At 59.6% G+C, this 23,513-nt stretch overlaps 2 protein-coding genes across 10 annotated transcripts in view; both read right to left on the reverse strand.

Annotated features, from left to right (window-relative positions):
* Positions 1 to 5,169: 5,169 nt before the first annotated feature.
* NSMF (NMDA receptor synaptonuclear signaling and neuronal migration factor) lies at positions 5,170 to 13,632 on the reverse strand. Of its 7 annotated transcripts, XM_079112814.1 has the most exons (15): positions 13,348 to 13,629; positions 12,973 to 13,034; positions 11,908 to 12,402; positions 11,009 to 11,084; positions 9,865 to 9,933; positions 8,976 to 9,028; positions 8,347 to 8,436; positions 7,750 to 7,874; positions 7,495 to 7,578; positions 7,323 to 7,356; positions 7,163 to 7,233; positions 6,914 to 6,993; positions 6,713 to 6,815; positions 6,465 to 6,540; positions 5,170 to 6,364 (listed from the first exon to the last, which is right to left on the reverse strand). In XM_079112814.1, the coding sequence occupies exons 1-15, from the start codon at positions 13,416 to 13,418 to the stop codon at positions 6,267 to 6,269; spliced, it is 1,587 nt and encodes a 528-aa protein (XP_078968940.1). In that variant the 5' UTR covers positions 13,419 to 13,629; the 3' UTR covers positions 5,170 to 6,266. The 7 variants fall into 7 exon arrangements, 4 of the variants coding, with proteins under 4 accessions (XP_078968940.1, XP_078968937.1, XP_078968938.1 ...); XM_079112811.1 differs by lacking the exon at positions 9,865 to 9,933 and having other exon boundaries at positions 13,348 to 13,630; XM_079112812.1 differs by lacking the exon at positions 8,347 to 8,436 and having other exon boundaries at positions 13,348 to 13,630.
* Positions 13,633 to 14,273: 641 nt separating this feature from the next.
* The window catches only part of PNPLA7 (patatin like domain 7, lysophospholipase), a 63,112-nt gene continuing 53,872 nt past the window's right edge, over positions 14,274 to 23,513 (reverse strand). For all 3 annotated transcript variants that reach the window (XM_079112758.1, XM_079112757.1, XM_079112759.1), the window contains 10 exons: positions 20,036 to 20,192; positions 17,974 to 18,090; positions 17,774 to 17,843; positions 17,155 to 17,271; positions 16,384 to 16,532; positions 16,001 to 16,153; positions 15,758 to 15,868; positions 15,543 to 15,627; positions 14,594 to 14,698; positions 14,274 to 14,413 (listed from right to left, as the gene is read on the reverse strand). In XM_079112758.1, coding sequence (XP_078968884.1) covers positions 14,598 to 14,698; positions 15,543 to 15,627; positions 15,758 to 15,868; positions 16,001 to 16,153; positions 16,384 to 16,532; positions 17,155 to 17,271; positions 17,774 to 17,843; positions 17,974 to 18,090; positions 20,036 to 20,192 — 1,060 coding nt within the window. In that variant the 3' untranslated portion in view covers positions 14,274 to 14,413; positions 14,594 to 14,597. The remainder of the gene's footprint in view (positions 14,414 to 14,593; positions 14,699 to 15,542; positions 15,628 to 15,757; positions 15,869 to 16,000; positions 16,154 to 16,383; positions 16,533 to 17,154; positions 17,272 to 17,773; positions 17,844 to 17,973; positions 18,091 to 20,035; positions 20,193 to 23,513) is intronic.

Here is a 23,513-nt window from a genome sequence, read left to right on the forward strand (position 1 = left end):
TGAGGGTGTGTGCACTGCAGCGTCACCACTGACAGTGTGCAGGAGCAGGCGCTCTACAGGGCCAGAGGGGCAGCTCGCAGCTCCCCACATTCACCACATAGAGTTCCCTCTGAGTGCCTGAGGCCTCCCAGGCGCTCCCACCAGAGATGGCCCAGGTGTGCTCCTGCTTTCCTGAGCTCAGGCAGGCGTCCCTTCTCTCCTCTGGTGGCAGCGGAGTGCTTGCCCTCCCACCAGCTCTCCTGTTCTGCTGGGTCTGGGGAGAGGCAGCACGCCGGAACTGTGCCCTTCCTCCCCTTCCGATGCAGTGATCTTGGGATCAGATCTTGGAACTGCAAGTGCAGGAAGCAGAGAAGCGCCAGACACACTTCCACCAGGTCCCTCTGGACCCCCGGGGTGTGTGCCCGCTCCATCTGGCACCAGCACATGGCAGGACTGGAAACCCTGGCAGCAGACAGTCACGGACATGTACCTGTGCTCCCCACCTGTCCAAGTAGGGATGGAAGAAGGGGCATCTGCTAGGCTAGCAGACCAGCACAGGGCCAAACCTACCCCCTCTCCCCAAGGTGGAAAGGTTTGCTGTTCATGGAGCAAACAATAGTGGCCAAGAGCAAAGAAATGGACAAACCAGTATGAAGAGAAGAAAACTCGATGCTCACTAATACCTGGAGAACTCTCAATGAGAGATGCCTTGTCTCTTCTCAGTCATGCCAGATACCTAGCAGGGCGCAGCTGTGTTTGCTGGGGCCACTTGTCTTCAGACCTAGCAAGATCAAATGGAGGCCAGCAAACCCGAGAGGCCTCACCCTGGGAGACGTATTCATCCAGGATGCGTCAGATGTGACTGATGGTTACGACTGATGGGATTGTAGTAATGCTTCAGTGTCTTTTGAATTGGATATCTTGCTGTTGTGGGGAATCTGTGTTCAAAAGTCAGCGGTGCTCTGTGATACCATGAGCTTAATGAGTATATGCACCACATTTTGCCTATGGTTGCTGACTCATAACTTCTTCCCCAACACAGGCCACGGAAACTAAGCTTTCTTCCTAAAACCCAAAGGACAGGATTCAGAAAGTTTCAGGACAGCAGAACAGGTCTGTCTCCAGTTCCTCCCTCTCCATCTGCTGTTGAGACTGTCCAGTGAGGTTTTTGTTTTGGCGGGGTTTGCTTTTTTCCGTTTCGGCTGTTGTGTGTTTTAGTTCTGAAGTTTTTTTTTTTTTTTTTTTTTTTTTTTTTTTTTTTTTACTTTTGGCTGCTTTGTGAAATTTTCACAAGGCAATCTGAACTGTTTTGTTGTTGTGAAGTCAGTGTCTCCATGAGAGAACAGGAGCTAGGACTTCCTATTCCATCATCTTGCTAATATCCCACCCTCTAAATCTTTATTTTGGTACTGGAAATTGAACTCAGGGGCAGTAACCACTGAGCCACACCCCTACCCCTTCTAATTTTTTGAGAGGGGTCCTCACCGAGCCACCTGGGACCTCCCCAAATTTCAGAGGCTGGCCTTGAACTCAAGATCCCCCCGCCCCAGCCTCCCAAGCCACTGCGACTAAAGGCATGTACCACCATGCCCAGCAAATCTTTATTTTTAAATGTAATGCAACACACTCTTCTAGATTGAGTATATTCTGCTAACTTTGCTGCAATTCAAAACTTACTTAACTGTTTCAATTGCCAGAGTGTAATTGAATTGAGATATTATTATTCAATTTCATGGTGATAATGGGAAATCATGATTTTAATACCCAAAAGACATTAAGAAAATTCAGGACAGGTATAGTGGCACATGCCTGTAATCCCAGCAGCTGGGGAGGGTGAGGCAGAAGATCATGAGCTCAAAGCCAGCCTAAACAATTCAGCAAGGTTCCAAGCAACCCACCGAGACCCTGTCTCCAAATAAAATGTAAAAAAAGGCTGGGGATGTGGCCCAGCGTTTAAGCACTCCGAGTTAAATCCCTGAAGTTTTTGCTGGTACTTTCCGATGGCACGTTTGAGTTTTTGTTGTTTCTCACCTTTTGTGGTGCTGGGGATGAATCCAGAGCTTCAACTCTCCAAACACGCTAGGCGCACCCCCAGCCTTAAATGGTCTTCTTTTTAGAAGTTGCCAAGGTTAACACAGGCCCAGTGGTTGAAAAGGTGGCAAGGCTGGCGTCTGCCTCTGTGCCAGCCAGCCCACCAGTGAGCGTTGTAGAGAGGCGGCCCAGGCCCCTCAGCCTCCCCCAAGGTGTGCACCTGTGTGCACCTGTGCTTCCCACAGAGGGCTGCTTTATTTTTATTGTTTGGTGCTGGGGATGGAACCCAGGGCCTCACACGTGCTAGGCAAGCCTCTGCCACTGAGCCACAGCCCAGCCCTTTCTGTTTTATTTTGAGCCAGGGTCTTGCTAAGTTGCTGAGGCTGGCCTGGGATGTGCCCTCCTCCTGCCTCAGTCTTCGAATAGCTGGGAGTATAGGTGTGCACCACCGTACCCGGTGGAAGGATTTTATTTTTATATTTATTTTTGGTACTGGGGATTGAACCCAGGGGGTTTCTACCTCTGAGTTACACACATTCCCCAGTCTTTACTTACTTATTTGTACTGGGGATTGAACCTTCTGGGGCCCTTTATCATTGAGCTATATCCCCAGTCTTTTTCTCTGAGACAAGGTCTCACTTAGGGCTAAGTCACTGAGGTTGACCTTGAACTTGCAATCCTCCTGCCCCCAGCCTCCCAATTTCCTGGGATTACAGGCATGCACCACCGCACCACCACAACCTGACTTTTTTTTTTTTTTTTTTTAAAGACAGGATCTTGATAAATTGCTGAGGGTGTCACTGAGTTGCTGAGGCTGACCTTGAACTTGCCATCCTTCTACCTCAGCTTTGAACAGCTGGCTTTATTTGGTCATTTCACAATACTGCTTCAGAGTAGTGCTGTATGTTTCCAAGCTTGTCTTCTTATCCTTGGGATCTGCAGTTGGCTTCTCCCATCAGTCAAGATTTTCCTGGTTTTTTAAGTGCCAAGCGATTCTGGTTTATAGTAGTATTCTGAATATTACGTAGGAAATTGGGTACTCTACTCTGTGGAGAGCACTGGTATCTCAGCTTTTCAGCCTCAGTGGGCTATGGGCTCAGGGTCAGTTTCCTTCCCTGCCTTTGGGACACAGTCTGCTCTGGACACACATGTACACCACAGGATGGATCTGGGAATGGCCCAGACCAACTGTGCAGGCCAAGTTAGCCACACAAAAGCCTGGGTGAGGAGCAGCACTCATACAGCTTTGGAGGTAGTCCTCTGGCACTTTCCAGTTACTTGGCCCCTTCTCAGCCCTCAAGTCAGGAGGCAGAGGTGGCAGAAGGCACAGAGAGGTAGGAGAGAAGCCCACTCACCTGCCTATAGCTGCCAGGATGGGACAGGGCCACCTGGGTCCTGCTGCCACATGCAGAAGGTGTCACCTCTTCTCCCTCTGCCTGCAAGCAACACCCAGAAGCTGGTAAGCTGCTGTGGCTCCTCCACCATCTACTGTCACATCCACAGGCTCTTCATTTATAGAACAGGGGGTCATGCCTCAGCATGCCATGGATGCTCCTCCCTAGCCAGCTGACCCCAGGCCACCCAGTTTTGCCCCCCACAGGGTGAGTGCTCTGCTGGGGTACACCTCAGGCCAAGGAGTCCTCTGGACTCACACGGGTAAGCCTGGACACGCAGGCCAGGGTGTCCGCACCCAGGAGTGAGGCTTACATGGAGTAGAACTGTAGGAGAGGCAAGATGGCCTCTATCCTACTGTCTCAAGGAGGCAGGCAGTTGGGACACAATTCTTTGGCTTTGCCCTGACGTAATGGCTTCAGACTGTGGCACCCAGGCCTCTGGCAGGCTCGACCATGCTCTCTTCTGAGTGAGACACCTTATGGATGCCATCTGGAAGACCTGCCCATGTGCTGGGCACTGTACAGCAGGACTGTGGCTCCTCAGAAGGTGCCCCTGGGAGGCTGCTGCTGGAGAGCAGGTGAGCCTATGGGCTGTGAACACCTGCAGCACTGCCAGGTCGCTCCAGAGGCATTCATTCCCCAGCACAGCGAATGCCTCCAAAACGTCTGCCAAACCAACGGGCGAGGACCCCTCCCTGCCCCCGCGGCTCTTCCTAAGGCACTTTCCTGACTTTCCCCTCTGCACTTTCCTTGGGTTCACGCTGGGTTCGTTCCTGAGGGCCTGCTGGCCTCTGGTGTCTCCTCCTGTTCCACTTCTCGGTGCAGGGGTGTGGGGGTGTGGGAAATGGAACCTTGAGTGGCCTGTGGAGGATGGGGGGCTGCCCAGGCCCTGCACAGGGTCTGCCAAAGGCATGGCAGGTACCGGCTGTGGAGGAGCTTGGCATTGAAAGGATGCCCACACCACCCTGGTAAGCACGGCGTGGGCCATGACACCAGTGCCGCTTGCTTTGAAGAGGGTCACCCCCAGGGGTGCCCAGGTAGCACGGAGCTGGTCCCAGGAGGCAGGGACTCTTGTGCGCTGCATGTCTGCAGCCTGCTCACCTGCACTCCATCATGCACCTCTCAGGGGGCAGGGGCAACTTAATAGGTGAAGGTGTACGGGCACAGGGCACTTCACCTACACCTCTGGAGGCCTACACACTCAAGGTGGCCTGGGCCCTGCCTGGACTGCCCTGAGGCAACGGCCCCAGGAAGGGGCTGTGCTCTAATAACTTGACTGTAAGCCTGCAAACACTGCCCATGCTGCCCACTCCTCCCAGCCCCTGGTGGCCCAACACAGGTCCAGTTGGCACCAGCTGCTCTGGACCTGGCCACTGGATGGGGAGCCACCCAGAGTTTTATCTGGCTACAGACTGGACACTGGCAACAACTGAGACCAGGGGCATGGCTAGCTGGTCGCACAGTCACTCCCTGGCTTCCTACTGTGGCCACACTGTGGGTCATAAGCACAGGTGGCCTGAGGGCATGGGCAACTTGGTGCCCAGAGGTGGGGACAGAGGTGGCAGAGGTCACTCTGACCCTGCACGGCCCTTGCCAGGACCATGTCTCCCAGCATCCCCACAGGTCTCCACTTCCTCCCTGTGCCAAAGCCCACTCCATGTGCGTGGCCCCCAGGGGGTCTAATGGCTTCACCCCCACTTGCCCAGGGGAACACGTGCAGCAAGCCAAGCAGCTGCAGCCTGGCCAGCACATGCACGAAGAGGACGGCAGCCGCAGCAGAGGGTCAGTTTTAATGGTCACTCCAAGGGACATTGCACATTATTTGGAACCCAACTCTCCCTCCCTTGGCCAGGGACACAGCCAGGTGCCCTCAGACCCCAGGCTCTGCAAAAGGGGGGCCTGCCCCCAAGCCCTGACTATATACAAGAGGGCTCACGCTGCTGGGCCCTGGGCAAGGCTGTGAGGGGGAGTCAGGGGACCCCACAGTCCACCAGCTACCCTGCTCCTAGGCCTTGGGTGCTGGGTTCAAGTACCCAATGCAGAGCCTGACAAGGCTCTTACCATCCAGGGCCCAGACCCAGCCAGGCCCCTGCCAAGCTCAAGGCCTCTGCTGCGACCGGCCAGCAAATGCTGAACTCAACAGCAGTGAGAGCTGGGCAGGCTCAAGGGGGTGGGGGTGGGCACCAGTCCAACGCCTCCTCCCAGAGGAGGGAAGGCTGGGCCCTTCCCTCCTACTGCCCAGGCTGCCCTGGCAGGGCTCAGTGCTGGCTGAGGTCAGAGTGAGCAGGGGGTAGTGAGAGGGGTGAAAGCTGACAGACTTGGCCAGTGCAGACAGGGCCAGGCTGGACAGCCTGACAGCACCGGCCTCAAACAGATGGGCCACCCTGGTGCTGGTGATCAAATACGGCAGGGCTGAGGGGCCGGGACAGAGGGTCCTGAGCACACACTGGGCCAGGTTGTCTATGCTGTAACTAGTAGCATAGCGCTTAACTAGTTAACTAGTTGTGATGCTTCCCTTCAGGTTGTTTCAGGGGTGTAGAAAATTGCACTTATTTCTATAAACCCTGTGGAAGGGCCTTTCAGCGCTGCAGCCTCCAGTCGAGGCACGGCAGGGCAGCGCCTGGCCGCCAGGTGTCCACCAGCTGCGGGGCGAGGCTTCTCCCAGGCCCCTAGGACTGCGCCTCTATGGCCTCTCGATACAGTGAGGACCAGACCCCACAAGAACCTGAGCAAAGTCTGAGGGTCCCTGAAGTGACTCTGGGCAAGAGCAGGGCCACACAGTCCTGGGTGCACGAGGTAGCCCAGCCCTGGGTCTCCTGGGCCAGAGGAAGTGGCCTGGTGGTGCTGGGCAGGCCTGTGTCCTCACAGGACATCCTCGAAGTCCAGCAGCTTGGAGTGCTGGCGGCTCTTCCACAGGCGGTATAGCCGGAAGTCAAAGTAGGTCTCGATCATCTGCTTCCCTGGGGGGTTCAGCAGGTGGGGGCAGAGGCTCAGGCCTGGCAGGCTCCTGCTCCCAGGGGCAGGCCCCACGCCCTCACTGGCCCTGCCGGGCCCACTCACCTTGGGCAGACAGCTCCAGGGGCGACTCGAAGGTGACCCTGTAAGGAGTCATGAGGGTCCTGAGGTTCTGGAACAGCTGCAGGAAGGGGCAGGGCCATGAGTGTGGGGCCAGGGCCAAGGCCAGCCTCCTCTCAGGACCCCCAGAGCTGACCTAGGCACAGGGGCTCCCCAGGAGAGTGGAGGGAGAAGGGAAGAGGTGAGAGACAGGCAAAGGACGCCGCCCCCTCCCCCCGGGCCTAGCCCCATACCTTCTCCCCATTGGGGTTCCCCAGAATGTAGCAGCCCATGATGTGCACGACATTTGGCTCCGGGTTCACCTTGCTCATCAGACGACTCAGTCGCTTCCAGAAGCTGGCAGGGACAGCAGGGATGGTGGTCATGGGTGCTGGACCAGGTTCCCAGGGCCCAGGACTGCTCCAGCCCCCAACCCAGGCGCCTAGCCCTCTCACTGGATCATGTCCTCTTCCTTCTCCACTTTGGCAAAGGTGGCCACCTTGTTCTTGAGCAAATAGAGGTGTCCGGGGCCTCCCTGCAAGAGGCTGCAGTCAGGCCTCGGGGGCCAGAGGGAGGCGGACTTAGAAGTCTCCAGTGCCTGCCCCACAAACATATCCATGCACTACAGGCTCCAGGCTGCACCCTGGGCGCCCCTCCCCCCACACCCGCTTCTCCTCCCAGCAGGAAGGAGGGGCTAGGCCTACCTGGCAGAAAATCAGCATCTTCCAGATCCTGGCCCCCTTGTGGTAGATGTTCAGCTTCTTCTCTATCTCCTCTGGGGACAGGGAGGTGTGAGCACTGCCCAGGCTGGCCAGGTCACCCTCCCCCACCAGCCACCAGAGAGCAAGGCAGCAGGATGCATACCCAGGATGTCCTCGAAGGTCGCATGCTCGTGGTCCTGGGGATGAGACAGGCCACATGTCAGAGCCCCCGGCAGCCCCACTCCAGGCATGTTGGTTGGGTGTGGCCCAGAATAGAGAGGGCACTAGGTGACTAGGTGGGGGTGTCTGTGGGGGCGGAAGGCTGGGACACTTACGTAGAGGATGGGGATGATGGAGGGGTCGTCTCTGCGGATGATGGTGGGGATGTACTCGGCTTTGGGCACCTTGGAGGAGATGAGCTGGAGGCACAGGGGAGCTGCTCAGTGACCATCCTAGTGCTATGGGACAGTGGGAGCCCCTGAGGCCCCCCAGCCCAGGGGGACACCCCCACCAGTTCCCCAGGCAGCCCACGGAGGCTGGCATGCTGAGTTCCACCAGGTGGCATGGAGGTGCTCGGGGGCCTGCCTCACCATGACCTTGGGTGGCAAGAAGCCCTCGGAGTCGCAGGCCACGGCCTCCAGGCCCTTCTCGGTTTCCCAGTCCAGGTCCTCGCAGGCCTCATCCAGTGTGCAGTGGGAGCTCTGCAGGTCACTGCCTGGGAGGCAGGAGGGGTCACCGGGACAGTGGCCCTGCCACCCAGAGAGACCGCAAGCCGTGTCCTGGAGGGGTCTTCAGGGTGGGAGGGCGGGCCTTGTGAGATCACTGCCAGCCCAGCAGGAGTGAGCTAGTGGCACCAGTGACCTAGGCAGGCTCAGGGGCAAGGGGAAACTGGGAGAGAGGCCCAGGAACCGCGAGCCTGTGTGAGCAGAGGTCAAGTGAGTTGTGGCCTGAGCCCCGCAGTGGCAATGAGCTCAGACCTACGCGGTCCGCCCTGCAGGGTCAGCACTAGCTAATTCCACTTCAGCAACTGGAGATGCTAGCCAACCCTATCTCACAGATGGGCAAACTGAGGCTCAGAGCAAAAGCGCAGAAGCCTAGCGTTGCTGCGGGAACAGGACACCTGGCAGGGGTCTGGGATCTAGGGGAGCCACTGGGGGAGGTGGGCTGGCCTGTGCCAGGACACCTACTGTCTCGGGAGTCGTGGGAAGTGTCGGCTTTCATGGGGGTGGGGTCGCTCCAGGACCGGCTGAAGCTCCGCTCGCGCCGCTCAGCGAACGCTGCAGTGAGAGCAAAACCCCCATTAGCCAGCGGGGGTGGGGACAGAGAATTCTCAGGCCCTAGGCTAGGAGGCCCAGGGGGAGGTAGGGAGAGGTGGAAAGTGACACTGGGTAGGGTCTGACATTACACAAGGCAGACAGCCCGGGGGCAACACAGCCCGCCCACAACACAGGGCGGGGCAGAAGCTGGGAAACGCTGGGGTCGGGATTTCCTACTACAGGCAGAGTAGGAAGAGTCCAAGAACGCCACTGGTGAGCCACCCCCGAACAAAATCAGGGCGAACACTGGGGAGGAGTCTGGGCGGGGCCTAGGAGGGGCAGAGCCTGGAAGAGGACGACTGGGGCGGGGCCTGGAAGAGGGAAACAGGAGGAGGCCTGGGAAGTGATGGAGCCTCAGGGCAGAGATGAGGGTGGTGCCTGGGAGGGGCAGAACCCGGAAGGGGTTCAGGGAGTCGGGTCTTTACCGGGGCTGCCAGCTGCACGCAAAGCCCCCGCCAGCCAAGCGCAATGATGCCCACTGCCCTAGCCCGGGATCTTACTCTGGGCCTTCACCCGCCGACTGCCGACCATGCGCAGATGTTTGCGGAAATTCCTGCGGGGGAAGGAAGCAGCAGGTGCTGAGGGCCACAAGTGCGGTGGGCAGAGGTCAGCCCACCCAGCTGAGATCACTGAGCCCCCACTTTTGCCCCCTACTGCCCGGACTGGATGCCCTCCCTGCGGCCTTGAGCTTTCCCTGGCTCTGGCTGCTCACATGGACTGCTCTCGCAGAGGCAGATCCCAGAGGCCTCCTGAGACCTTCCAGGGCCCCCCTTCTGCCCCAGAACAAGGGTGCCTGCGCCTGCAAGCCACCTCCTTCGTGTCGGTTCTGTTCCCAGGCTTCCCCTCCACTGCCAGTCCTTCCTAACATTCTCTCCCTGGACCCATGCCCACCCTGAACCCTACTAGGCTGGCTTTCCCAGGGGGTGGAGAGGCCTAGCCTCCTGTACAGCAACCAGGTGATCCTGTCTGCACCCTCTCCAAGTCGGCCTGGGGACTGCAGGTGCCCTCCCCACCACGGAGGAGGCAGGTCCTCTCTTCCCCCAAGCACTGTGCCCTGCCAAGAGCCAGTGTTCAGATGGACAGACAAGCTAACACCTCCAGGTTGGTAGGAACAGTGAGTAGGCCTTGCCACTGGACCCACGGTTCTGGCTTTGGAGCCAGACAGATGGATGCAGGCCAACTGTCAATGTACCCTCAAAGCGTAGATCCAGCGGCTGAAACACAACCCAGGCCATGTGGCCCCTCCTGCCTGCCACGTCCCCAGAGCAGGGCCAGGCCAGTGATCGCCACCACCCTTCCCCCATCAGGTCTGCCAGGGCGGGGAGGGCCCAGGCCAGGCCAGTGTAGACCAGAGACAGACCCTGGTGGCGAGTGGCTGGCAGGCCCTACCTCTGGATTACAGACGCGGAATCATTCTCCCGTTTCCGGCGCTTCCTCTCCGCGTAGCCCCTGAACACCCTGGGAAACCACCGCGAGTCAGCACTGCCCTTGGCCAGAGGCAGGAGGGACACAGACGTGGGGACAGAGGCGCAAGCAGAGGGCCCAGCAGGGGCATCCGAGGCCCAGCTCCCAGCAGCCCTGCTTGTGGCCTGGCGCCCACTGGGAGCTGGGCCCATGGGCTCAGCACCCTCACTGTCAAGGCGCAAGTCCCTGGCCTGCACAAACCTAATGAGGGTGGGAGGGTCCCCCCAGGATGGCAGCTGTGCCCTTAGGTGCAAGTTGCAGGGGGTACTTACGAGATGCTGAAGCCACAGCAGGAAGGGGCAGCATGAGAGAGAAGACATGGTGAGCCTGGACTTGGCTTCCCTCAGCCTCAGGGCCCCTGAAGTCAGTTCCCTTCCTGTCACCAACTGGGAGGGTCCCTCACAAGCACCTAACCACCAGCAGGATACCAGCTGGGCTGTAGGCCAGCCCTGAAAAGCAGTGGAAACTGAGGCCCCTGGACCTACAGCACCACGCACTGAGCCCTGGTGAGGCTAGGTTGGGGGTCAGTCTTGCAGAGGACTGAGGGTGCCCTGCTTTGGACAACAGCCAGAGCATGATGGTGGGATGGGGGCCACTGCGGCAAAGGGACCTCCTAGTAAGGAACACCCAAATGTAAGTCAGGTAAAGAAGAGCAGGTCTCTGGGTGACAATCACCTGTGTCTCACTGGAGACAAGAGGCTGCCATGGGGGTGTGTGGGGGCCAAGAGAACCACCCTACCCACACCTGAGACTACAGGAGCAGTGGGCCCTGGGTCAGGTTCCCTGAGGAGAGACCACAGGGTTGGTAAGGGTCCTGAGAGGGCGGGGGAAGGAATGGGCAGGCAAGGTGGAGGTGGAACACGAGCTATGTAGTTGGGGTGGGGACAGCCACCCTGCATCCTGGGACTCGAAGCCTCGGCCTGGCTTGCTGGCACCCCACACAGCATGGTGCAGCTGTTCAGTAGCAGCCCCTGGCTGAGTCCAGCAGTTAGCAAAGAGTGTGAGTATCTACTGAGCGCCAGGGAGAGGTGACTTGGCCCCTGACCCTTGCACCGCACATACAACTCACGCTTGCATAGTTGTGGTTGCTGTCTGGAAGCTGAAAAGGTTTTCCTTGGGGAACCAGGTACGAATGGGGACATCATCTGGAAGGGGGAGAAGGAGTTGTGCTGGCACCAGAGGGCCTGCGGCCTGGCCCCACGCTGGCCAGGGGGCCCAGTCACAGCAGTCAAGGCACTGGGGCATCGGGCTCTCTTCCAGGTGGGAATGACCCCACACTGGGCTCTGCCCAGCTGTTCACACTCAGAAACTCTGTGGCTTGAGGCTTTCTCTTGCTCTCCTTTTGGCTGCCCCAGGTCTGAGGAGCATTCCTCTGAAAGCCCAGTCTGTCTCCAGGGCTGCCCAGAGGAAAGGGCTCATTTCTTTTCCCAGGCCTTCTCTGATGTCGGCCTGCTCAGACTCGCCCGTGGAGGGCGAATGGGAGCGCCCTCAGAGCCCTTGCTCGAAGCCCAGGCATGTCCAGAGGGGCTGCTCTCAGAGGTAGAGAGCTTGCACGCAGCAAGCCTCTGGGGCTCCTCAGCCCCACAAAGGTCGACAGTCCTGGGCACCAGGCAGTTCCCCAGGACTTCCTGAAGACAGCCTGACCTTGCAATTAAGCCGTGCTTTCTGCTTGCTCATCCCTCAATATTCTCTGCATCTTCAATATCCTCCCGAGTCCCCTCCTCCAGAAAGCACTCCTTGACTGACCAGTGCTGGGAGGGCATAGCCTACCATTAGGCCTGAAAGAGCTTTGCTGAGGACGTGAGGCAGGCCACAGCCCACAGATCATGCAGGTGGTGGCAGGAGCCCAAGGGCTTCATTCTGAGTCTGCTTGCACGACACGACCCAAGCAGCCTCCACTTGTTCCCAGCCTCACAGAGCTTCCCCAGCATGCCAACTACATCTGCCCGTGCCAAGGGGAGCCCTCACCAGACACACGATCCACGCTGTACATCCTCTCCAGTTTCTTGCGGCGGCCAGAAGCCTCAGGCAGAGGTGGCTGGTCTAGCCCAAAGGCTTGAGGGGAGGGCCCAGGGGCAGGTTGGGCACATCCAGGACACTCCTTGGAGCCCTGGCGGCTGCCTGCCCAGCTCTGGCAGGGCCTGCTGAGGTCCTCGCGGCTGCTGCCAGGGCTGGCACGCAGGGGCTGGCTATGGTGGTGAGGGTGCCGCTGCCGCCGCCCCTTCACCACTGCCAGCTCGATGGCCTCGGCCTCAGGGCCAGGCAGCAGGGCCGGCTCCCCAGAGATGGTGTACACACGGGGCTGGGGGCCCTCAACAGCTGGCTTCCCGCCACCAGCATCATCTGAGAGGCTGCCCTCAAACCGGCCATTGGAGACCAGGGAGAGGCGGCGCTTGTTCTGGGGGGCTGGCTGCATCTCAGGGGACCCGTCGTGGCCAGAGTAGGCATCAGCCAGCAGGTGATCTAGGGGAGAGGCACCAGGTGAGTATGCAGCCTGCTGTAGTCTCCTGGCACGTCAAAGGAAAGGAACATCCAGCGGGCACTTGGCCTGAAGTGGGGGCTCTGGCTGCTGGAACTGAGGTCCTGCTGCCTTCAGAAAAGGTGTTTACAAGCTTCCCACTCCTCCTATCTAGGTCTGAAGCTTTTTTGTGTGTGGGGTGGGGTGACAGGCCTTGCTACCTGTGCATGATCCTGGGAGGTAGGAACAAGCATTCCCCCCTCCCGCCTGCAGTAGTTTGCCTGGTGCCAATTTCTCCCATCCCCCCCACCAGCTGGCCCCAGGAGACAGTGGTGCCAGCCCTGGGGGTGCCAGGAGGCCTGTTGCCATGCCAACGGCCCAGGCTGGGTGGGTGTCATGGTGATGCACTACTGATCAGAGCTCCTCCTGGGGCTCTGGGCCAGCGAGGGCAGGGGGTGTGAGGAAGCCAGCCCAGCAGGGCAACTGGACTGCCGCACACTCCACCCAGTGGGGTAGGGCTTGGCCTAGACAGGGGACCTGGGACTCCCTGCTGGCACTGCCTCACTAGACCCTACCTGCACCGTTGCGGTTCTCAGGGTGACTCTGGGACAGGTACTCTCCAAACGCTCGGGCTGCTCTGCAGGGTGGGCAGAGGGGGCAAGGTCAGTGCCCGCAAGCCCATCCCAACTCCGTCAGTCCGCAAAACCCTCCCAAGCAAACACCGTGCTCCCGCCCCCACCTAGGCCCTCCATCCCCAGGCGGGCGGGCGCCCCGCTCCACCACCACGGGACCCTGGTCGCGCATCCGCCTGCGGTCAAGCCGCGTCAGCCGGTGGGCGTGGGGTCGTGAGCCCGGGGCCCTCCCGGAACCTGGGCGCACCGGCCCGCACTGCCCGCGAGGCCGCGTGGGAGGGGCTGCCCTCCCGGTGCCAGCCCGGCCGGCTCACTCACCGCACTTTGGCCGCCACCGAGGACATGGCCTCGCTCCTCAGCGCCCTCCTCCTGGAGGCGGCGGCGCCCATGGTCGCGGCGCCGGCGCATCCCCCGGGCCTCAGAGCGCGCCCCGCGCCCGCCGCCTCCGCCTGGGGAGCCGCGCCGCGCCGGAGGTCGCGCTCGGGCCTGGGGTCGGGCTCAGGGTCGCGGCGGCACTCGGACCCGGGCCCCGCATGGCCGCGCCGAACACTCCGCGCGTCCGGACCAGGAGAGCGCGGCCGGACCGGGGGCGAAGACTCCGCCCCGTGACGTCAGGCGGGGCGGGACCGGGTCGGCCCCGCCCCGCGGCGTCACGGGACCGACGGGGCTCGGGCCCCTGGAAGCCTGGCCCCTGCGGGTTTACCCTGGGCCTCGCGGTCTTCTCCGCGCCGGGCCGACCTGGCCGCCTCGTGTTCCACGAGTGGACGCGGCCTAAAGGGCCCGAGGGACTCTTTCCTTTTGGGGGACCCTTGCTCTCATTCAGACCCTGCGCGGTCCTGCCTGCCTGCCTGGCCTGGAAGCTGCCGCCCTTAGGGTTTCAGGTGACCGTGGCTCACCCTCTCCCATCGCCCCCGTCCTGCTGGGCATCAGGCCCATCTTGGAGTTTTCTCTGCCACAGGGACTTCGGCACCTAGAGACAAATCCACACAATCAGATCTGCCTTTATTAACACGCCAATCTGGGGTTTCCACACCTCACAGATTTCAGGGGGCCTGGCAGGGGGCTGACATCTCCCCAGGGGTGCAGGGGTGCCAGTGCAGAAAAGAGGCACAGAGACTTCCCCACTGGGCCTGGGCTGGGGGTAAAGACTGGACACCCTGGCCAGCCGGCTGAGGCTTCTCCTGTCAGGTGAGTGAAGTGGCCTCCCAGTGGTGCGTGGAGCCTCAGTCTTGGTGTCAGGCTCCCAGGAGATACTGGGTTCTGGGGAGCATCAGAGCAGTGGTCTCTCTGCAGTTTGGCCAGGGAGCCAAGAAGATGAGTTGTCCTGGGGTTGTTCTGGGGCAGCCAGGCCAGTGTGCGGATGCTGCAGCGTGGGCTCTCCCTCCTGGAAGCAAACCGTAGGAAGTGCAGACTGACAGAGGCTGCCACCCAGGAGGGCTGATCCTGGGCCCCGTTACACATGTGGGCAGCAAACCCAGAGCAGGACCCTAAGGCAGACCCCTGCCTGGGGCCTGAGAACTGGCCCAGCCAAAGGGCACTGGAAGGACCGGGCCCAGCAGCTCACCGAGTCAGAGCCCAGCTGCCCCCCGGGGGCTCTGGAAGTCAGCGTATGTGTCCTTGGGGATTTCTGGCAGCTCCTCCTCGTACTCAGTTTGGTAGTCAGATTCGTCTGGAGCAGAGAGGAGGGCCACATTGGTTCCCCTTTCTGAGGACAGGGAGTGGAACTCAGCGGCAGAACCTGGTCACACCCTAGCCCTTACTCAGAGGCAGAGGTCCCCACAGAGGAACATCCCACTGTTGCCAGAGGGAGCTGCTGCAGATCAGCCTGTGTCCATCAGATCTGGCTTTGTTCTCAGCCCCAACCCGATACTTGGAGGGTCTTCCACAAAGACCTCTTCACCCACTCGACCAGGCATGAAAAGCCTGGGCACTAGCCCAGCCTCAGGAGCAGAGGTTGCGCTGCCAGCCAGAACACAAGCAGCTCAGTGCCTGGGGCTTTCTGATTCTGGCAGCCACCAGGGACTCTCAGGTCCCTTCAGTGCAGGGCCTAGGATGCAGCAGGATGGATGCTGGGCCCCATGCAGGCCTAGGATGCAGCAAGGTGGATGCTGGGCCCCATGCAGGCCTAGGATGCAGCAGGGTGGATGCTGGGCCCCATGCAGGCCTAGGATGCAGCAGGGTGGATGCTGGGCCCTCTGGCTCAGGGCTCCACCCAGGCCAACCCTCACTGCTGAGGTGTGGGCAGGTGTGGGAGAGGCCTGGGAAGCCTGGGGCAAGGGGGACTGTCTCATTACTGTGGGGACACTCTGGTGGCCAGAAGCTCTTGGAGTCTTGAGAGAACAGGACAGCACTGGCTGAGCCCCCTAGCTGGTTGATCCCAGTGTGTGTGACTTCCTGAGGGCGGGGGTGGCAACCTGTGGGGTGCTGGGGCCTAGGCAGCCCCAGTCTGTCACACACAGTGTCAGCAGACCACCCTCCATGGTGCAGGCCCACCACCTGGGTGACCAACTCACCGTCCACTGTGGCCACCTTGGCAGGCTCGATGCGGGACACAATCTCAGCAAGGTCCGTGAAGGAGGCATTGGGGCAGGTGAGGATCTGGAGTATCAGGCACAGGTTAGTCACCTGCTTGGCACACTGCCTACCACAGGGCTGCCCTGGAGGGGCGCTCTGCCAGCCCGTCCAGGCAGCTGTGGGCCCTGCCCTGCCAGACCCCCTGCCCTCTCACTGCGCAGGCCTTCCTCTTGTGTGTCCCCTGCCGGTCCTGCAGCATCTTCTCCAGCACGCCACTGCGACGCCAGATGTCAAACACTGTCCGCCCATGCTGGTAGCCCACTTCCTGCACACACGTAGGCCTGCTGTGAGGCACAGGAGCCCCCACTTCCCTTGCTCTCAGGAGGCTGGGAAGGGAGTGACCACGGGAGCGCGGCCCTGGACACGGCTGCTCCTGCGGCCAGCGGCCGACACTCACACAGATCTCATCAAACTTGCCGAAGTCCAGGGTGCGATAGCTGTCGATGGGGGGCCGCAGGCACTCGCAGTAGTCACTGCGCTTCACCATCTCCAGCTGCCGGACACAGCACACGTAGGCCAGGCGTGTCTGAATCTCCGCCATGTTCAGCACCTAGAGAGTCAGCTTGAGAGGCCTGCCAGGCCCCTTCCTCCCAGGCCCTCCTGCTCACACCAGGCCCTGGGCTGGCCTGGAGGTGTGCTCTGGTGATTTTCCCCAGGGCTGGCCAGGGCCTAGGCAGTGATGGAGAGTGACCCAGGCCTGCAGGACTCAGCTTGGGAGGCGCTCCACAGCCTGCTCCCAGGGGAGGGCGTGGGCTCAGAAGCCACCTGGCAAGACCCCACCTTGACTCTGGTGGCCAGTGGGTTCCAGCGTTTCCACAGCAGCCACCACCCAGAGAGCGCGTCGCCGTAGTTGGTGAGGTCTGTCTCGTCTCGGCTGCCGACGTCGATGGCGATCACCACCTTTGCCCCCATGGATCTGGCCACATCCGCTGGGGAGGAGGAGGCAGCTCTGGTTACCACCTGGGCCAGGGTACGCAGAGCCAGGGCACAAGGTGGCACCCCAAGGGGCACCCCAGAGCCCACTGGGGTGGGGCTAGACCCTGCCTCACCAAGCCCTAAAGGAGCACTGCTCCTTGGGGCCTGGGCTCCTCTCCGTGTCACAGCTAGGCCTGAGGAGGCAGGAAGCCTGTGTGTCCCAGCTGTGTGCAGCCATGTGAAGAGAACCGTGTCAGGGCCCTTCTGAGCACATGTCCAACAGGTGGCAGGCAGGGCCTTGCCCGCAGCACAGCTGACACCTGCAGGCCATTAGCGCCTGGCTGTGGGTGCAGATGGGACTTAATTGCTCTTGGTGTGTCTGCCTGGCCCTTGTCCTGTGCACTGCTGTGCTACAGGCAGCTCTGTATGCTGGGAACACACCATGCACGCGCATCCCTGTGCACAAGTGTGTGTGTTCTTACGCCAGCTTGACATTCTCCTTTGGCACACTTCAAGGAAAACGTGTACCATCCCAGGCTTCCTGGTGTGGAGGCAGCCCTGGCAGACAGCCATGAGCAGAACGAGTGACCGAGCTGCTGTGTGCCAGTGGGCAGGAGCCCCAGCCCTTTATAGTACCTGGGAGGTTGTTGATATAGCCCCCATCCATCAGCAGGTGTCCGTCTTTGGGATCGCAGAGGGGTGGCATGTAGCCTGACAGGGACATGCTGGCACGCACGTACCGCCACAGAGAACCTGGGGGGCCGAGAGGGTCTAGTGGGGAGGGGCCAGGGAGGAACCTTTCACTGCCCACTATAGGTCCCTGCCCTGGACCTCAACCTTGGATGGGCCAGGTGCCCACAAGCCCCATCTCCATGGAGGGGGCCAGGGTCAGCAGATGGACTCCCTCATCCATGTGAGGGTCCAGGAGAACATAGACTCTGGGTCTCCGCATGCACCACTGTCCAGCTCTCCCAGTGGTTGCTCAGCCCTAAGATCCCTGTGCCTGAGTGCATCCCTCCCTCCTCCTTCCCCACAGGGGCCCTCTGTCCACCTGGACACCCTGACTGCCACCTGCCCTACCCCTCCTGCCTGGGGTGCCTCCCCGTGCAGACCTGCCCAACCTCTTGTCTCTGTGGCAGCCTCACAGAGCTGCCATAACTCTCCTCCTGCCCGTGCTCCCGTGGCTGCCTGCACCCCTGCGCCACTGACCACCTGGGCTGGCCCCGCAATGCCCTGCTCTAGAGGCAGCACTCACCGTCGGTGTGGACCCGCATGGCAGAGGCTGTGATGTCAGTGGTGACGGCAAAGTAGGGGAGCCACAGGTCCTGTGGGGAGTACAGGGCTCAGGGGACCTCAGGGATGCCCTGCCTCTGTCAGGAGGAGGAGGGCACTGAGGGCAAGCATCCAGTGCCAGCGAAGAGTGGTGTGGCCCCCAGGGCACCCCTGGAGAAGCACCTCAATCTGCCGGTCCCTGAAGATGCTGCAGATGCTGCTGTTGAAGCCTGCTCCAGAGAACATGGACGTGATCGGGTAGGTCAGGTCCAGGATGGTCTTTACCACTGATGTCATGTCCTGGGAACACAACAGTCTCTGCAGAGGGGCTCAGGCCTGGGTCTGCAGGCCCTCTCCGGAGCAGGATATGGGCACGCACATGTGCTTCCAGCAACAGAACATGGGTGTCCAGGTGTGTCCTCAGGCAGGCCTAGGCTGCCTGGGTTCTTGGGGGAACAACACTGCGGGCACAGAGCAGTGGGAACCCCCAGGGCCTAAAAGCTGGGAACCAGCCCCACATCCTCTGGCCCTTCTTGACCACATGCAGGCTTCACCAGCTTGGCCCTCGTGGGCTTCATAGTACACTTGTGCCATGGTCTCCGGGTCTGCCCGCAGTATGGGCACCAGTCGGGGTGGGCAAGGGCAGGAAGAACTCAGGCCCGCCTGCTTGTCTCACTGAGGTCCCCAGGGATGGCATATGGCCAGTGAGATATGGGGGCTGACCCTACCCCCTCCATGGGGATGCCCTGCCCACTGGCCCTTGTTCTGCTGGTGGCTCTGGGTGGGGCCAGGCAGAGCACTGAGCATGACTGTGACTGGCCCCACTGGAGAGCAGCCAGTCTCAAGGCCGGCCTCTGACTCAAGGCCAGGAAGGGAAAGGCAGGCCCTCCCTGCTGCCTTGTTCCCTGAGCCAGGGCGCCTGGCTCAGACATGGCAGGATGGCCAGGGCCCCGCTAGCAGGAGAGGCCCCTGTGCTCACAGTGCACGAAGACCCTCCTTCACGGCAAGCAAGAGAGCTGGTGCTCCCAGATGAGGACCAGGGCAGCTTGGGGCTGTGCCCAGGACCTGGGCCCACTTCTGAGGAAGCCCCGTTGCCACCCCATCTCCTCAGTATGGTGCAGGCAGGCACAAGGCTTGTCCCACCCTGCCCAGAGGAGGCTCCCTGCAGGATGGCCGCGCTGGCAGGGTTCCACAGACCAGCACACCCTCAGGATGGCAGAAGAACCAGCCCAAAGTGCCCCAGCCGTTCCCATACCTGGTCCCCAGGACCAGATTGGCAGAGGGAGGTAAAAGAGAGGATCTCCTGCTGGTCCTGAGTCTGTCTCCCAGCAAGGGACTAGACCCTTGATAAGCCATTTTCTGCCCACTGTACACAATGTCCTGTGACCAGTGCTCTTAGAGGCCATCCCTAGTAATTGCCCCTCTCTCTGGAGTGGCCTTTAAAGAGTGCCTGGGGGCTTGTTTCAGGGAAGAACTACTTCTGGAACGGGAAGCCCTACTGCAGGGTGCCCAGGCTCCATGAACACAGCAGATGACCTGGTCCATGAGCTTATGCTGGGAGGATGGACAGTTTTCCTCTCTTTTAAAAAGGAGAGCACAAACACGTTTGATCCCACTCATGGCTTCAATAGGGCTCGACTGTTTGGAAGAAGCAGCACAGCAGCAGAGGCCCGCAGAGCCGACCCACTGCAGAGCTTGAGCTGGGGAGCCTGTTCTGCTTCCTCTGATTCTACATTTGGTGTTTTGATTCTGGTGCCCATTTAAGACAAAGCCAGATTCAAGGTTGGAGCTGTTTATGTCTCCCTGCTGGGCAGAGTTCATGCCTGGCCTCTCCCTCATCTGAGTCACACCAAGCCAACACTCCCCTGCCCTAAATCACCCAGGGCCTGCTGGAATGACCCCCATAATCCTAAGCAGCTCAGCTGCCCTGCCTGTGTTGCAGAAACCAGGCCCAGGCCACCTTGTTCCTTTCTGCTTCTGACTGGCCCCAGGGCCCTCCTGCCCTGCCGTGGCCCTGTGGGGTGGGCTAGGCCTCCGTCCTAAGGACTGGAGCCCCCAGCCTCCTTCTCTGCATCGGCCCTGCGGCCAGTGGTGTGGGCCTCTCCGTGGTCACTCAGTGGCCTCCATCAGACGCCTCCCACCAGCAGCAGTGTCCTTTCCTGCATGCTGTCCCTTTGCCCCTCGAGCCTGTGGGGCTGTTTCTGGGAGACCAGAGTCTTTCTGAAGGGGTAGGGTACCCACTTACCTCAGCCCACTGCTTGGCTCGAATCCGCATCTGGCTGTAGTTCCGCTCCTCAGAGTACAGGGCACCCATGAAGGCCCCAATGGATGTCCCTCCGACCATGTCCACAGGGATGCCATACTCTGCCAGTGCCCTGAGGATGCCCACCTGGGCGCAGCCTCTTCAGCAGCCAGGAGCACAGAGAGGAAGTAAGTGCCATAACCAGGCTCAGCCCCACTGTGCCCAGAGAAGACCAGAGGTGGCTGCTTAAGACCACCCACTCCTTGTCCCTGCTCTGGCACAGGTCGCAGAGGGAGGCTGGAGATGACTTCAGATCCCAAGGAGACCATGGGCTGGGATGGGGGGAGGAGCTGGCCTCCACCTGCACACACCTGCCACTCCAGCATGGAGGGAAGGCATGGCCGAGGTGGTAAAGTTGAACAGGACTCTTGCCAGACTCACTTGGGAATGAGGAAAAGTGGTATTGAGGGCCTTTCTGCGGGGGGTCCTGATAAGCACCCTGAGGGCCACCCCAGGAGTCAGAGCAAGCCAGAAATGGAACGGCCCTCTCAGAGACCAGGAAGCCAGCTTCTGACCACGTACAGCCCAGGCTGAACTTGTCACCCAGAGCCTGCACTCGTCACTGCCGTTTCCATGTGGGAGGTCTACTAGCTACACAAGAAGAACCACTGGCCACAAACCGACAGGAAACACAGAAGTGGCCCAGAGGGAGCCCAGGCAACAGGGTATCAGGCACTGGTCTGTAGAATGGTGATGCTCGAAGCCCCCAGGAGCCAAAGGTGGGAATTGCCGCAGGTCCACAGGCAGATGAGCAGAGGACAAAAGGTAGAAGGTGCGTTTGGTGAGAAGGCAGAGCGCAGGGATGAGGGCTGCACGTTGCCACGCCACGAGAGACCTGGAACATGCAGCTGCACGGGGACAGAGCCAGCAGAAGGGGGACAGGGCAGTGGAAGCTGGAGCTCCGGGGCTGAGTCTGGTGGTGGGACCAAAGTGCTCTGGGTGGTGCTAATGGCTGCACAGCCACGTGAGTGTCCGTAAGTGTGCACTCAGGAAGGGCTAACGTGAACGCACGTGATGATTAAATGCTCAAGAACCACTACAGAAAGAGTGAAGGAAAGATCCAACTGACGAGTGGGCACAGAACCTGAGACTGTGAACCGAACGCAGGTCTAGAGGTGAGAGCCAGGACGACGGAGCGGGAGAGCTCGGTGACCGGGCGCAGCGCAGGCAACATGCTGAGGGAGTGCTGTGCCATCTAGGACGTCAGAGCAGCGCTCACTGACTCACAGGCAGCAAGAGCACCAAATGGCAAGCAGGCAGGGAGCTTCAGAAGCAAGGGGTCTGGCACAAAGGTCTGATTTATGGGCGATTCAAGCCCAGAGAGCAAGGAAAGGGAGGAGAGCAGGATATGAAGAGATGACAGCTGGGCACACCTATAACCCCAGCCACTCTGGATGCTGAGGCAGGAGGGTCGCAAGTTCAAGGCCAGGCTTAGCCAGGCCCTGTCTCAAAATGAAAACAAAAATGGCTAGGGGCATAGGTCAGTGGTAAAGCACCCCAGGGTTCAATCCCCAGAACCAAAAAAAAAAGGACACACACACACACACACACACACATGGCCAACCAGCACACCTGCAAAAGGAGAAGCTCCATGTCCTGCCCTCAGGGAGGTGCAAATCAGAACCACAAGGAGACCACCGCACACCCACCAGGGTGGCCACAGTTCAAAGACTGACAGTACCATGAATATGGGAAACTGAACTCTCACGTGGGTGGTGGCAGTAAAGTGGCACAACTACCCTGTGGCCAGGTAATTCCACTCCCGGGCTTTTGCCTGAGAGGAAAGAAAACACACACCCACATAAAGAGTGCTATTATCCTTTCACTTCTAAAAGTCAAAAGCAAGAAGCAGCCCGAATGCCTACCAAACAAGAGGGGTGAGGAAGGAGGCGCTCAGTGGGCACGCCTCAGCTCACCGCACCTCCGTCAAGCCACAAACTTCACACAGCCTGTCGCAAGCACAGAGCCAGACGCACCAGCACTCGGTGGGAGACGTAGGCAGCCAGCAGAGCGAGCAAGGGGCCTGCCCTCGTGCATCCCAGAGACAGCAAGACTAGAAAGAGAGAAATACCTCTGCATCAGAAGTATTTTAGCAGAGAAACTTATTGGAATATAGAGGTGGGCAATAAGGTAAAGAAAAGGTAAGAGAAGTAAGAGAATCCATCTAGGACGCCAATGCCTGACCCATAGGAGCGCCAAGAAAACAGAAAAGAAAGAAGCAAACATTACTTTAAAAAGTAAAACATAAAACACTTCCCAGAGTTTTATTGGGGGGAGGGAGTTATGGGATTAAACCCAGGGGTGCTCTAATCCCAGATCATCCCCCACTTTTTTTGAGACAGGGTCTCACTAAGTCTCTGAAGGTGGCCTTATACTTGCAATCCTCCTGCCGTAGCCTCCAGAGTAGCTGGGCATGGGTCACCCCACCTGGCTGAAATTTCCACATTTGAAAGGACCCAAGAGGAGTCCAGTGTAATGGATAAAAAAGAATCACACCAAGGCACATCCCATGTAACTTCAGAATACCAAGGACCAAGAATGTCCTGCAAGGTTCCGGATGAAAAACCAAGCCTCATGAACAACAGCACGGACCCCCTCAACAGCAATATGAAAAGCTACAAAGACGATGGGGCCCTGGGAAGTATTTAAGGCCATACCCCGCCAAACACCATGAAAGCATGATAGTCTTGTGAGAGGCACAGTCTTAACATCTTGGCCTCCCAGGAATTCTCTCTAGGATATCACCAAAACCATGAGCATATCGAGAGAGAGAGACAGTGCAACCCAGGAAATGGAGCCAAAGGCAGTTCCCAGGGTGATATCCCCGCAGCTAGGAGCAGCCAGCAGAGAGGAGGTGGCAGGCTGGAGGAGGCAGCCCTGAACTGTGTGAGCAGAGCTGGCCTGGTCTGTCTGAGCCTACCCCGAGGGTGCCAAAGCTAACGAGTGTCGGCAGGTGCACTGATCACCCAGAAGCCACGCAGATGCAGACACAGCAAGGAAGGAGGAGTGACCTCAAGGGCCACATGGCAGCCGTGTCAGATGGAACAGCAAGTGCTGGCTCAGCCAGCTTGGGCCACCCCGGGGCCATGACTGGGAAGCAGGGAGCAGAGCAGACAGATGAGGAGGACACAGAACAAGACAGTGCGTAGGAGGGCCAGGAAGCCAGTCATCTGCAGCAGCAGAAACCAGACCACCAGTACAACAGGAATGGAGGCAAGCAGATGGCCACAGAGTAGTGCAAGTGGGTGTTTCTGGGAACTCTGGATTTGGCACTGGAAAGACTGAGAGAGGACATTTTTTGCCCGGTGCCTTACAGAACCCCATGAGTTCTAAAGTGCATTCTGATTAAAATGTGTTTTCATTGAGATGCTGCTGGCCTGGCCTGCAAGCCAGGCCTGAGTCTGGGCCTTTCTGCTCTACA

Source organism: Sciurus vulgaris (genome assembly GCF_902686455.1).
Source record: "Sciurus vulgaris genome assembly, chromosome: 15".
NCBI classification, from domain to species: domain Eukaryota; kingdom Metazoa; phylum Chordata; class Mammalia; order Rodentia; family Sciuridae; genus Sciurus; species Sciurus vulgaris.